This window comes from Microtus ochrogaster, linkage group LG5 (genome assembly GCF_000317375.1).
Source record: "Microtus ochrogaster isolate Prairie Vole_2 linkage group LG5, MicOch1.0, whole genome shotgun sequence".
NCBI classification, from domain to species: domain Eukaryota; kingdom Metazoa; phylum Chordata; class Mammalia; order Rodentia; family Cricetidae; genus Microtus; species Microtus ochrogaster.
The window spans coordinates 38857284-38872199 of record NC_022031.1 but is presented as its reverse complement, the minus strand read 5'-3'; the positions used below and the strand labels follow the sequence as shown (position 1 = coordinate 38872199).

The following is a 14916-nucleotide window of genomic DNA, read 5'->3' as shown; positions in this document are numbered from 1 at the left end:
GGGTTACTGCTACTGGTCTACCTCTCCCAGCCTCCCCTGGAGGAAATGATCAAGGCCTGGAGAGCAATATGAAAGGTGGGTGGTAGTGGGAGAGGGTGGGGGAGGGGGAGTGATGATGCAGGGAGCAGTCTCACTGGCATAGAGGGCATGGCTGTCGTCAGGTTCAGGAGTTGATCGGAAGCTAGCCAGACCGTAATCTGTTATTTTGAGCACAAAACGACTATCCACCACACAGTTGGAGGACTTGAGACTTCCATGAGATGAAATAATGCTGTTGTGGAGAAAGGCCATACCCTACAGGATACAGAGTAAGTGTCTGGACCATGTGTGGCTTAGGCCACCCCAGTCCGTGAGATGGTCCAGCTAACTGCATAAAGATATTCAGACCACTAACCAAAACCCATTAGAAATGGAAGGATCTTGAGATAGTAAAAACAAGCTGAGTTGAGATGATGTCCCTCAAGGAAGACGGAGGAATGGGGAGTCACCCCTTCCTAGGACAGTAAATAGCATCTAGGTGCTCAGGCTCAAGGGATGGGGATAAGGAGAACCCCAATTGTTTCCCTGGAAATGGCAATCTTCTGAAGAGTGAAGGGAACGGCTGAAACTAGGATGGCGCGTAGAGTGGCTTCACGGGCCCAGCAACTGATTAGGGAGACACAGCATAGCTCTGACATAGCCTCCAGAGGCGCCACAGCACACCAGCCGGCTGGGAGTCTAGTCTGCAGCTTTGTGTAGGAAGCAGGTTGTGGTGGAGGAGGAATGTGATCTATTAGAGGAATGCTAGACCAGACAGTAGCAAAGAAGGCAGTAAATCAGCAAAATCTGAAAAGTAGACAGAGGAGGGAAATAACCGCCAAACCAAGGCAGAAGCATGGCTTCCTGGAGGCAGACATTTGCCCCCAGGAATTCAAAGGCCAGTCTTGGAAGGACAGGACAGTGCTTCCCCAGACAGAAGCTCTGGGAGCCCACCCTAGGAATAGAAGGCTCGGCATGGTGACCGGAGTCCACGTAAACGGTAGGCTCTGGCCTCAAACTCTTCCTCTGTAGTCCTCTCAGTACCAAGACACCTTTAGGCATCCTAAGCTGCTGAGTTTCCTGCTGTGGAAACTGCAAAGGAGTCGCTTCTCCTCTGTTTATCGTCACATCTCCAGCTGAAAACTACTTTGCTTTACCTGATATTTCTCTCTCACTAGATGGCAAGCTTTCATGTGCATAAATTAATTAAAAAAAACTTTCTGAGAATTTAGGATCAGAACCAGAGTCAGGTACAGGTGGATGATCTCACTAGTGGGCATATGGGTTCTGAAACCTGCTTCTCAACACCTGTCTAACCGATGCAAGATTCAGTCATATGTGAGCCTCTGGGTCATAACTGAGCATTGGAATGGAAACAAAGAGTTAGTACAATTTTTCTTCCATCTCTCTGAGTTTAACATCCATATATATTTTTTATAATTTCAGTCTCTAAACAGGTATAGTGTTATGCACCTATGTTAGCATTTGGGAAGTAGAAAACAGAAGAGTCAGAAACTCAAAGAAATTTCTGTCTGTGTAAGTTTGAAGCCAGACTGGGCAACACGAAACCCTGTCTCAAAAAGATTTCAAGCCAGGAGTGTTGTCACACACAGTTAATCCCAGCACACAGAAGACAGAGGCAGGCAGATCTCTGAGTTCAAGGTCAGTCTGTTCTACAGATCGAGTTCCAGGTTAGCCAGGACTACACAGCAACATCCAGTCCCCCCAAAAAATCAGTTAAATTTAGATATGTTAGTTAAAGAATAGACATGCTTTAGCAGTTAAAGAATGGACAGTCAAATATTGGTCAAAGCGTAAAATAAGAAGGGTTTGAAGACCTCATCGTCCTTTTACGGCTCAAGGAATTTGGTTCTGTTCATTTTATTTTGAGACAGATTCTCATGATGATGTTCAGGCTGCTCTTAAACTCCTAATCCTCCTGTCTCAGTGAGTACTGGGATTATAGGTATGCATTGCCTGCACCCAGCTGAGGGATGTCTTTTTATCGTTTTGTTTGCCTATTTTCTTTTTCTGGAGAGGATCTTATTCTGTGGCCCAAGCTGGCCTGAAACTCACTATGAAGCCTTGGCTGGGCCCAAAATCACAGCATTCCTCCTGCCTCAACCTCCCATACGATGGCATGCCCAACTATAGCTAAGGGGTTTTAATATCCCCCCTTTGAGGAAGAAGAGACACTGAAGAAACATTTAAGATACCTGGGACAGGAAGATAAGAGCCCTCTCTGGGTATGGGACTGCTGTGATAGATCCAAACTCCCCCAACTGCAGCCCAGAACCCCTGTTTACCCATTGCCACTCAACCACAATTAGGGAACATGGAGAAAGCATGAGTGCCCAAGGCCTAGGAGAGGAACTGAGCACAGACTGAGCAATGGAGGCATTTTTAGTGGGCGAGGACAGAAGGGCTGGAGAAGACTCACCTTCACAAGATCGTTAATGAGTGAATAGCGAAACATCCAGTCCAAATTGATGCTGTCATTTTCTAGAATGTCCTGGCAAGTGACATGGAAGAGATCAGTATCTGTCTTAAGTCTCACTGGCTATCACTAGGCACAATGTGACTGGGGGACCTCCCCACCCCACCACAAGCTGCTACACCTGCCCCTCACTTGTAAGCTCCCGCGAGGACAATACTCCGTGACAATGCAAATGTTGGGAGGGTCTATGCAGGCCCCGATGAAGCGAGTGAGATGGTTGAACTGGACGTCTCTCATCTGGCGGAAACGAGAAAGAAAGAACTGATGGCGCTGAAACATAGAGAAGCACACCGCTTCGAGCCATGACCTCTCTCCTACTTACACCTACAACTGGGAACCCGTGATAAACAAGCCTCTTACCCTCTTAGCCAGTTGGCCATCCCATGGTCTCCTCATTTCCTCTTCCCTATGGACCCTCCCTTTCCACTCATACCCAGTTACGTACGTGCTTGAGTTCAAACAGAACTTGCCGGGTCAGTTCTATGCGCTTCTTATTTACGTGTTTGATGGCAACGACATTTCCCTAAGGTGGGGTAGAAACAGAAAAAGGAATGAGCATCAGAAGGAGTGTCGCACTGAGAGCATCCACGAGCTCGGCTGGGTGTAGAGAGGGGACTATGGGAGGCCAGAGGTTCAGGGGCAGAGGTGGCAGATGGGCATGAGACACAATGAAATGGTTGGGAACCAGAAGAAGCAGATGACTGTTCACCTTGAAGTGACCGGTGTTGGCAAAGATCTGGTATTTCCCATGGGCTGTCATGAGCGAGCCGTAACTGGATCCCCGCTGGGGCCAAGGGCAACATGGAGGCGGAAGGATGAAAGGAACATTAGATGGTGGTGGTAGTGCAAGTGGCTGTCGTTACAAGCCGATGTGCTGGGGAAGGTCCAGGGTAAGAGGGAGCAGGGAACAGGAACTCAGAGGAAGGAGAGCCAGGGACTCACCAGCGACAGTGTTAGGCGGCTGCCTGCACCTTTATGGTAGCGGTCCGAGTTGCCGAACTGTAGCTCTTCCCAGCGAATGCGCCACAGCATGCTAGCCAGCTCCTTCTCCAGCATCAGTTTCCTGCAAGAACCGCACAGCTCAGTTGGCTGCCAAGCCCTGTCCTCCCACCCACAAAGCTGCAAGGGAGCTACAACTGTTACTATGGCAGAGTCAGGACTGGGACAGGAGGAAGCATGCGCCACACGCTGGTGAGTGCTCATGCACACTCAGTGTAGAGGGAAATGGTTTGGTTTGGTGTTGAGAAAAGGTTCAGGTAGGCATCAAACCCATGATGCTCTTCCTTCCTCAGCCTTCCAAAGGTTGGGATTACAGATGTGTACCAGCACACACAGCTGTCTCTCGCTCTCTCTCTCTCTCTCTCTCTCTCTCTCTCTCTCTCTCTCTCCCCTCCTCTTATGTCCCCTGCCTCTCCTCTCTCTTCAGGAGAGAGGTCTCCTTCTTCCAGGGTAGGAGTCAAACCTATGGCCTTGAGCATGCTAGGCAAAAGAGTTCTACCATAGAGCAGTTCCATCCCCACCCAACCTGTATAAACGGGGGCTTCCAGTCTTCCACCATGTGAAGACACAGTGAAACACTACTTCCCACCCTCACCACACAGAAAATGTGTTGGTGACTTGGTCATGGATTTCCCAAATATCCAGAACTGTGCAATGTTTTGTCGCATATTAGCAGGAGTGGGTTGGGAAAAGGAGCCAGGGACAGTCAGTGCATAGGAATTCATCTTTGATCCTAACTCTACTCAAAATCAGTACTCAAGGGCTGGAGAGGTGACCAAGTGGTTAGGAGTACCTGCCACTCTTACAGACCCAAGTTCAATTCCAAGCACCCATCCTGGGTAGTTAATAACCACCTGTAACTCAGAGTTTTGGGGTTCTGATGGCCTCTGGCCTCTACAGGCACCTATGCTTACATGTGGCATCCAGTCATATAGACATACAGGAGATATATAACTAATAGTTTAAAAATCAGTATTCATAGTTGGGCTAGGTGAAGGATGCCTTTAATCCCAGCACTTGGAAGGCCAAGGTAGGCAAATCTCTGAGAGTTTCAAGGCCAGCTTGCTCTACGTGATGAGTTCCAGATCAGCTAGGGCTCTACAAACAAACCCTGTCTCAAACAAACAAACAAAAACATTCAGTATTCAAATAATGCACTATGGCACACATCTGTAATCCCAGCACTCAGGAGGCCAAGGAAGAAGGACCTTCAGTTTGAGGCCAGCCTGGGCTACTTGGCAAGACTTTGTCTCAGAAAAGCTGTTAGTCTACCCAGGCTACAGACAAAAGCAAAATAAACATCTACGAAGAAGAGCAACCCATGAAAAGGCTGGAGAGTAAGGTGCTAGTCCAAGAGACCCGCACTAGGTTAGGAGATTTGCCACTCCCACCCCACATAGCAGGGAACCTTGACCTCAGCCAGAGGCAGTGAGGCAGGAGGGAGGTGAAGAGTAGGAAAACCTCAGACTCACCGGAAAATTAGGAAACTGGAAACACCAAACATGATGAAGGTGATTCCCGTGCCCAGCGCCACAATCGCCAGAGTGGAAAGGGGGGCTGAAGGAGGAAAGAGAGAGACCCTGAGAAAGACTGGAAAGGGCCGAGGGGGAGGAGACATGGGTGCAAGGGGTGCACAGCTTTCTCGAGGGAAAGAAGGAAGGAGAGAGAGCCGCAAAGATAGAATATAGCTAGGCGTGGGAGTGGGTGTCAGTGGAGGCAGAGCGCAGGGGTTGGGTAAAAGGGGGGGACTGCTTCCAGTCCCTGCACACACCCACTTTTATCACAGGATGGGTCGTCCAAGTCAAAGGCACAGGGGGGATTGTCCAAAGGTGGGGCCCCCTTCACCCAGGGAATAGGCCGGCCTGTCCACCAGATCTGCTTCTCGGCTCCTGAGTAGTGGGCTGCGGGCTGTGAGGAAGCAGAGCACTGGGCCCACAGGCCTGCCCCCAGCCTCCTCCCTGAGACTCCCACCATGACTCGGGTCCAACAGGGGGAGTAAGCTCCTGCCCCAGTACCACTGATTATGTCCCCACTGGATTTTAGGGCCACTTTCTTTCTCTTCCCTGTCCTCTCCCCGTCACCTGGAAGTCCCCAGAATCCAAGTCTCCCATGGCCCACAGGACAAAATCAGTCTCGCGGTCATTGTTCTTGTCCATAACAACCAGCCCAGTTACACCTAAGATTAAAAAAAAAAATGCCCCTCACTTGAGATCTTCCTCTGGTCCCCTCGTCCACCTCCTGCCGCCCCAATCTCGCTGGCTGAGTCTCTCCCGCATCATGGTTCTTTCCCTGACACCCATTGACTCTCCCTGCAGTCCCTGGTGTCTCCCCTCCTGTGTACTTCACCCCTCAGCCTGGTGTCAGCCCTCAGGCCTCCATTAGCCCCTGCATCTTCTCCACAATCATTACCATGGTATCTTCGCCCCTGCATCTTCTCCACAATCCGAAGTCCGTCTTCCCGAGTGCCTCCTTCCTGTATTGTCTCATTCAGGACTTGAGCATAGAGCAGGATCCCATCATAGAAACAGCCGGCAATGAGGTTCATCTGCAGGAAAGCAAGCTCAGCACACTCTCCAAATGTCCTGTGAGGCGCCGTCCCAGTCCCCTTTCCCACCCCTGCAGCATCCTTCTGCCTCTCCACTTTCCCAGCTCCCTATTCTCCTTCTTTCACCCCTACGGTGCCATCTTTATCCACCCGGCCCTGGGGAACAAAGGTGATACCCTGGATGGAAGTGAGAGCCCAAAGTGGGGCTTGCTCTGTGATCCAGTGTGATGAATTCCTCATAGCCTGCTCTGACTCTCAGAGATCTACTCACCAGGGATGGGGCCAGCTCCACACCAAAGTCTTCCCGGGCTCTGATCAGCAAGCGATTCTGGAATTCCTGATACTCAGGATTTGGGGGCTCTCGATATGTGATCACCAGTACAGTCTGCACCACGGCACATGGGGGGAATGAATGGGGTTCAAACTGAGCGTGAGAGAAAGAAACCATTCTAGGAAAACTTGGCAAAACACACACAAAACATGCACAGGGGAGTCTGGCAGCCGAAATGGACTAAACTGTGGAGGGGAGTGGCACCCCTGGGGGAGCGACAGATAGGCTGGTCCCGGAGAGGTGGCAGCAGAATGAAATCAACTCCATCCACAAACTCAGCCCATCAGCTTCCTTGCCTCCCTTCCATCATCAGGCCTCCTGCCAGGTTACCACACTCACGGGAACTCCTTTGTCCCTACTTTCTGGGTGCCCCTTTGATGCCAGCCCTCAGAAAGCAAAGGCAGCTGGTTCTCAGTGAGTTCAAGGCCAGCCTGGTCTACAAAGCGAGTTCCAGGACAACCAGGCATACACAGAGAAACCCTGTCTCGAAAACAAAAGCAACAAAACAATAACAACAACTTGACTTTTTCATATTGGGTCACTGGCACACAGTGACTTCTCTCAGTAAATTAGATTTCAAGCCTGGTGAGAAATACTTTTGAGACAAGGATTCCATCTGTGAAAACCACGAATTTAATTGACTGTGCATAGAGGAAACATCTAGCAGACACAGCAGGCTCATTAAGAAGCAGGTGTATGCTACATAAGTTACACGCCCACACACGTTGCACAGATAAGCAACTGATGCATGTGGTCTCAGCCACATGCGCATTTTACTAACATGAATCAACGCATCTCCGTCCCTTGTCAAACTGCCTGCCTAGCTCCTCTGAGCCTCATATATCCCCTCTTCTCCAGCTGCAAGACTGCTCAGCCTTGGACCACACAACCAAATGAGACTGCTCAGACAGGAAACTGGTCTTATGACTTCCAAGAAAGATGTCGGTTCACTATATTTTGTGAAATACGACCACGTGGAATGACAGGTTAAAACCTAGTCATTTCAAGATAGGCATGGCAGCCCACATCTGTAATCCCAGCACTCAAGAGGCTGAGGCAGAAAGATAGCTGTAAGATCAAGGCCAGCCTTGTCCACATAATGAGTTCCAGGCCAAGGAGGGCGGCTACATAGCAAGACCCCATTTCATAAAACAACAACAAAATCTGAACAAAAATCTGGCTATTTCTACCAGCTTTGTTTATTCTCATCACGGGAAGGACATGTAGACCATACAGATATTGAATGTATCACATGAGAGCTACAGGCATCAATTTGCTCCAGGTGGAAAATAATGAAGTCAGAGTCGGTTTCTACTGTGCATTTGTTATGTTACATTAGAGTTTTCTTACTGGGGATTCAGATGCTGACTGTGTACTTTCAGCATTTACTCTCGGGCAGGAGAAGGAAAGGATGTGGGAGAAAAAGGGACAGCAGAAAAGGAGGAGGGAAACTGGGGGGCGGGACAGGAAGTGCTCCTCAGCGGCAGGCTGGAGGGTTCGTTCATTGACACCTGTTCCAAAAATAGAGATGTGGTAAAGCTGACGAATGGCAGTCAGGAAGACAGAGTTGGAAAAGACGGGAGCAGCACAATTCATACTTCGATAAAGGCTGATAAGAGGTTTTTAACACTTTCTGGACACTGTAACTCTCCGGGTTGGCGATTTACCCCTAAGTTGGCAGTAATCAAATTTCTTGCCATAGGTTACACACTCCTATAATCCCAGCACTCTAGAGTCTAAGGCAGAAGGATGGAAAGTTCAAGGACAATTTGGGTTCCAAGGCAGACCCTATCTTAAACAAAAACAAGATGTTTTAAAAATCTCTGAGTCCCTCTTCACTTGTGCGTGTGTGTGTGTGTGTGTGTGTGTGTGTGTGTGTGTGTGTGTGTGTGTATGTGTATATGCACACCTGATGTGGGTGCTGAGAACTGAACTTGAGTCCCCTGAAAGAACATTGGCTGCTCTTAACTGCAGAGCCATCTCTCCGGCTCTTGCTTTGTTATCTTTTGGCTTTGTTTTGTTGTTGGCCTCAAACTCCAGATCCTCCTGCTTCAGACCCAGGGTGCTGGTATTACAAGCCTGCCGCTACTCTCTTCTCCTCTTGAAACTTACTGAGGACCCCAAAGAAATTTTATATCTATCAATAGTTACCAAATTAGAAGTTAAAATTAAAGCTGAGCTTGGTAAATTATGAAAACACAAGAATGCACAAGCGTGTTTTCCATGGCTGTCAGAGCGGTGACCTCACCCACATTGTGCAGCCTCTAGAAAAAAAACCACTGCAAAATCACAGGAGAATAGTGACAACAGCAAATAACATTTTGACAGTATTTCAAAATAATTTCCATTTCACAGCCCCCCTAAAAGGATTTCTGGGGCCCCAGGATCCAAAGGCCACACTTAGAAAATGGCTATTCAAGAATGTTTTGCTGTGGTTACTAACTAGCTACTAAAAAAATAAAAGAAAACAAACCCCAAACAAAAACAACTCCAAACACTTTCTGTACTTACTGAGGGACTAAAAGGAAGGCAAAAGTAGCTAATTGAGTCCCACTAATTCACAGTGGCCCCCAAGTGGAAAACTAAACAAGCAACGCTGCCAAAAATAAGGAGTTCAATGGGGGGCGAGCCAAGAGTGCACCACCCACCTTGAGTCCCGCTCTGGGCACAGCAGAAAGTGATGCCAGTCATGGGCAGACGAAGCCACGAATAGTCTCCAGAAAGGGGCACTGCCTTCCATAGCTTTGGCCTTAGCGCTTTCTTCCATTCTAGTTGCTCTCAGATAGGATCTCACCAGGTAGCCCAGGCTGGCCTCAGAAGCTCAGCAACCTCCCTGCTTAGTCTCTCATGTGCTGAGATAAACAGAGAAGAGTCGCCACACACACCCCTTCCCTCCATTCTTAGTGCCAGTGTTTCCCATTGTGGGCATGCGTGGTTCAGGATTTCTAACCCTGTACCCTCGGTTGCTCAGTGCAAACCTGAATCCTCCCAACTTGACTGCTTGCTTTATTAAGTTCTACTCTTCCCACTTTGCTTACCTGTCCTGGTTAATTATCGTGGTTTACTTCTAAAATAATCCCCAGGCCTCTTCCCTATATACATGCTAATTTAACTCAATACACATGTATTTAGCATCTACTACACGCTAGGCTGAGCGGGTACAAAGATGAACACAACCCCTGCCCTGGAACAGCAATGACTGGATGGGAAAGAAGAACCCCATCAACATCCTTTAGATCAGCTCTTTCCCTCCCCTCGGTGACTGATATCCAGACTGCACTGGCACCTTTGCCTTGGTGTTTCAGCTGCTTACAAAGGCTCTGAACATCTACAGTCAAGGACTCTTGCCTTATCCCCCATCTTAGGGTTGGCCTGGTCTGAGACCCAAGTGGACCAGCATCTCTGGAGAAAGGGCTCACTGCTCTTTGTTGTTGGCCAGAGCTGACCACTGACCGCCATGCTGCCCTCCCCTCTGTCAGTCAGTCCTGGCAATGGACAAGAGAAGTTTTCCTGAAATTCCTCACTCTCCCCCACACACACCAGCCTTGCTCTCCCTTTGGCTCATTCTTCAGTGCCCGTTTCTTTATCTTTTTTTTTTTTTTTTTGGTTTTTCGAGACAGGGTTTCTCTGTGGTTTTGGAGCCTGTCCTGGAACTAGCTCTGGAAGACCAGGCTGGTCTCGAACTCACAGAGATCCACCTGCCTCTGCCTCCCGAGTGCTGGGATTAAAGGCGTGCGCCACCACCGCCCGGCTCTGTTTCCTTTATCTTAAGTCATAGTGAAAATCTTCCTCTCTGTACGAGGTCTTCAGTGAGGGGAGATAACAAGAATTAACTGATATAGCTAACTCGACCTCCCCCCCCCCACTCTTAAGTACTGGGGTCTCTTGGCTGCTGTGAATTCTCCTATGAGGAGGAGTTTTTCTCTCCCACAAAGGCTCACCCAGGGATGTGGATGTAGTGCAGTGGTAGGGGTACTTGTCTAGTGAGCACAAGGCCCTAGGTTGAACCCTGGAACTTAAAGAAAAACAAAGCAAAACAGAAATTCCTACCGAGAGGACTGTAGCGTTCTACCATCCAGGAAAGGTGTAGCCCTGCCTTGTCTGAACTAGCCAAGGCCCAGTCCCTTTTCTCCTCATACCACTCAACTGTTTTCCTTCTGGGAACCCTTATCGTCAATGAATAAGCTTGTTTCTTTTTTTTTTTTTTTTTTTTTTTTTTTTTTTTTTTTTTTGGGTTTTCGAGACAGGGTTTTTTTGGGGCTTTGGAGCCTGTCCTGGAACTAGCTCTAAAGACCAGGCTGGTCTCGAACTCACAGAGATCCGCCTGCCTCTGCCTCCCAAGTGCTGGGATTAAAGGCGTGCGCCACCATCGCCCGGCTAATAAGCTTGTTTCTTGTCTGTCTCGCCTACTAACTATAAACTCCAGTAAGACAGAGGGTGCTTCTAGCATGTTCTGTAGGGCATACCAGTCAGGTAACAGCGAATACTAACAATGAGTCGGTCTCTAAAGGACTCAAACCTGAACTAAATGATGTGCTTTGTGGTTGGCAGACTAAGAAACTCGGCTCAACCTGGGATTTAGGAATAGTTTCTTAGAAGACCACAGGCTGCTCTGAGTCTTAGAGAACATGGAATTGCTGTACAGACACAGGTGAGATCCTTGTCTTGGGAAAAAGTTACAACATAAACCAAACCCGTCCTATCACTGCCCATGTTCAAGTCTGAGAGTCAGAGACTCAGGCATGCAAACAGATACGTCATTCACAGCCAGACATGCTCACCAGTCACAACCAAATATATAATCACAGCCACATAAAACCTTACTCACCGGAGAAGAATGGCCACCCAGGCCCGGCCCCGGTACACTCTCCTTAGACCCAAAGAATCGCAGAGTGGAAAGGATCCTAAGGTCATTCCATAAGCCACCTCAAATACTCTTTGAGGGCTATGGATAAATAAATAGGGAACACTTCCATACACAAATCAGTAAGAACTGGTGAGGAACCAGACAGAGAGTCATGGGCATGATCTCAGGAGGTTCAGAATAGGGGAAGAAGAAATAAAACAGGCAGACAGAAGGAGCAAAGTGCACGGAGGCAGGAGGATGGGGGCCTGGGCAGGCAAGGGGTTAGTCAGGAGGACTTCTCAGCGTCAAAAGCCCCACTGAAACGACAGGCAGAAAGCTAATTACCAAGTCTTGCACGTCACTGTAAGGAGTTGGGATTTTATTCTGTAGGGAGCAGGATGTTGAAAGCTTGGGGGCGAGGTGGGGAACGCACAGTAACACCGACTTCCTCTGTGAGTTCTTTTGTAAATTAATTTCTTTCCATTCTTTCTAGCATGTCCTCATTCCGTATCTCCTCATTCCTTGACAACCTACAGTCTGTCTCCTAACGCAACCTGAATTATGTTCTACTACTGCCATACAAAAATTCAAATCCTAGTCCTTAACATTCAAAGTCCCTTTAATCTATGTCTTTGTCACCTGATTTCCAAGAAGTGCTTAAGTCAGCACTTTTTAAAGCTCATGCCTATGATCCCAGAACTTGGAAGGCTGGCGCTAACAATTCAAGGCAGAAGTAGGACCCTGTCTCAAAAACCTTTTTTTTTTTTTTTTTAAGGTGAACCCTCATTTCTTACGAGGTCAAAGATATACAAATTCCTGTCTTTCCCTTGCACGGGCTTTTGAAGCCCTGTCCCGCCACTCTGTGAATATGGTATCTGCCCTGAAAATTACAACCATCTAATCTCCTTATCCCAGCCATGTCTACCCTTCCTCCCTAACCACTGACTCTCAAGATCGGCTTCACACACAAGTTTGTCTCCTTTTGCCACTTACTCTGCTGTAATTTCACCTTGCCTGTCCCATGAGGATGGCAGCCCTTTCTGGGACAAGGCGCAGATCTTTTTCTTCCTGCCTCCTAGCTTCCTGCTGGCACTCAGGAAAGCACCCTAAGGTCTGGCCGTGGCCAAACTCAGTCTTGGCAAGCACACTAAGTAACAGTGTACAAATCGGGGGAAGGAAGAGTGGCACCAGGCATAGAAACTTTCTGGTCACTTCTCTTCCATAGCTCACAAGCCCTGCCCCGTTCCTGGGACTTCCGAAGGGCGCTATGAGAAACAGACCTTCCAACCAACCCGTGGCTCTTCCCATCTCTAGCTTGGGTTCCAAAGATACCTGAAAGGCCTCTCTGAGGGCCTGGGCCTGTTCCTGGGTTCGATTGTCCTGCCATGGCCGGCCTGTTGCACGAGTGGGACCTGCTCGGAGACTCTCCCCAAAGACATCGAGGTAAAAGAAGACATAGTCCCCATTGGTCAGGTTCTCCCTCTGGGCCTGAAGCAGGATCTCATGCAGCATCTCCAGAGGGCCGCAGATGTATACAACTGGGAGAGGACATGACAGAAGGGCACCCTGAGACAGCCCCTCTCTGGAACATCACCCCATTACCTATCGACCACCCAACAGATGTTCCCACCCTCCCCCTCCGAGCTCATGTCTAAGTGCCCTTGGGCCACATGGACCATCTGGCAAAAGTCAAAGCCCGACTCCAGCGTGATGGCTCCCCCCCCACTCCTGAGTGATGGCTCCTCCCCCCCACTCCTGAGTGATAGCTCCTCTCCCCCCCACTCCAGAGTGATGGCTCCTTCCCCCCAGAGCTGTTTGCCCCACCTCACAGCTCCCCATGTTCCTCTCCTGTCTGCCTCTCGCTAGGAGCACAGGCTCTTGTGCTCACTATTTTCGTGTGAGCTTTACCGGCTTTCCCAACCAAATCTGCCGAGCACCAAACCGATAGAGTCAACCCTATGTTACACGGAGTCTCTGCTCACGGGCAGGTGCACATTTCAGGGTAGCCGCCGCCCATATCCACTACTCAAAGCCACCCACACTGCCTCCCCAAACTCTTCACTCCCAAGTCCCAGTCTCAGTTTCCCTGACCTGTGCCTATGATACAAAGGCCCTGTGTCCTAACCCAGGCCCTACCCCGCGCGGATGCCTGTTCTCATAAGCACCTCCATCCCAACCATCCCATGTGACTTTTCCATGCCAATCTCTCTCTACTTTTCTGTGCTGTGCTCCAAGGACACAGTGGCCCTCCTCCCCAGTTCCTAAAACATTCCGGGCCACACTTACTGCGCCCGTTGGCTCTGATGAAGTGGGTGGCTTGCTCAGGGCCACCTGGCTCTCGGGCATACACCTGGTGCTGCACACTGAGGTTGCTGCCTTGCAGGGCCTCAAAGACACCCTCGATGGTGAAGTAGTGGGGCCGGTCATCTGTCCGAGCATCCAGATACAGCAAGGCAGCCCGAGCAGTCCAATTGAAGTACCCGTGTAATGTCACTACGAACTCACCCAGCTTGGGAGCAGAGGGGCCAGTGCGAACCAGGGTACGATAATGCTCATTCTTAGCTGCAAAACCAGAGGCCACTGCACCCGCAGTCAGGAGGGGAAGGTGCCAGTGTGAGGCAAAGCGAGCCACAGAGGCAGCAGGGTACACACACCCGGGGCCCAACAGAAGGTCGGGGTCATGGTACAGCTTGAGGTCCACAGCGCGCAGCGGTGCCAGGTACTCAGAGCAGGCGCCGTCTAGTTCGGAGCTGACAAACCGCAGGTCCACGGGCAGTGCCCGGCCCAGTGCCTCCACAGCCAGTGCCACAGCAGGACCCACCCGTGGCCAGGCCCAGGCATAGCTCAGGTTATGTTCTGGCAGCACCACTGCCAGCGTCAGGTTCCGCGCACCCGGAGGACGCACCCCACCTGCCAGGGCTGCCACCACCAGCAGCAGTAATGGCAGTGCCATGGGGATAGCGCAGCTGACCCACGGCCCCCCGAACCAGGGGCCGCTCTGGCCTACTGGGCAGGCACAAGCACCACCCAGCCTGGAGCCTGGGGAAGAGGACCAGGAAGAGAACTGGGGACAAGCTTAGTCGGCCCGGATACAGAAAGTGCTGGGGACCACGCAAGAAGGGGATGGGGGGAAGCCTGGGTCGGGAAGGAGTGGGCTACCAACCTAAGGCAAGGACCAAGGACTAAGGATAGGGTGGCAGAAGGAGGAAGGGACCAAGGGGGCCTGCGACCGGGATGAGGACAGTGAGGGGTGAAGTGGCCTAATAATCCCAAACCGAGAAAGGGGGGATCTAAGATTGGGATGGGGTGGGGACTTGGGGGAGGCTGGTACAAAGAAACGGCCTGGGGGCACCTCACAGCTGACCGGGCCGGGAGGGCAAAGAGCTGCGAAAAGCCGGAGCCCCGGGCTGAGGTGGGAGAGCGCCCGCCGCGGAAGGACTGGGACATGGGCAGGCAGGGAGCGAAGCGAGGCCTGGGCCGGAGGGGAGGGAAAGGCAGGGGTGACTCTCCCAGTGACGGCTTCTCCCGAAGCTCCTGCCTGGACTAACGGGCCCGGGCGCTGGTCCCATCCGGAGCTGCGGCGGCCCCGCCCGTGTGTAACCCGCTCCTCTCGGCTCCGCTTCTCCCGGGCCCGGTGGCCCGCGCTGCCCGGCGCTGCCTCCCGCCCCCCGCCTGGGCCC

The 14916-nt window shown here is 50.6% G+C and overlaps 1 protein-coding gene across 2 annotated transcripts in view; it reads right to left on the bottom strand.

The window, feature by feature from the left end:
* Npr2 (natriuretic peptide receptor 2) overlaps positions 1 to 14910 on the bottom strand; it is a 19874-nt gene extending 4964 nt beyond the window's left edge. Inside the window, exons 1-13 of one of the 2 annotated variants that reach the window (XM_005362093.2) lie at positions 13523 to 14910; positions 12569 to 12774; positions 6331 to 6444; positions 5924 to 6059; positions 5596 to 5690; positions 5290 to 5422; positions 4987 to 5071; positions 3458 to 3578; positions 3225 to 3299; positions 2961 to 3038; positions 2648 to 2752; positions 2459 to 2530; positions 135 to 294 (exon numbers count right to left, since the gene is read on the bottom strand). In XM_005362093.2, coding sequence (XP_005362150.1) covers positions 135 to 294; positions 2459 to 2530; positions 2648 to 2752; positions 2961 to 3038; positions 3225 to 3299; positions 3458 to 3578; positions 4987 to 5071; positions 5290 to 5422; positions 5596 to 5690; positions 5924 to 6059; positions 6331 to 6444; positions 12569 to 12774; positions 13523 to 14189 — 2047 coding nt within the window. In that variant the 5' untranslated portion in view covers positions 14190 to 14910. The remainder of the gene's footprint in view (positions 1 to 134; positions 295 to 2458; positions 2531 to 2647; positions 2753 to 2960; positions 3039 to 3224; positions 3300 to 3457; positions 3579 to 4986; positions 5072 to 5289; positions 5423 to 5595; positions 5691 to 5923; positions 6060 to 6330; positions 6445 to 12568; positions 12775 to 13522) is intronic. The other variant, XM_026786619.1, reaches the window with a different exon arrangement.
* Positions 14911 to 14916: the final 6 nt, after the last annotated feature.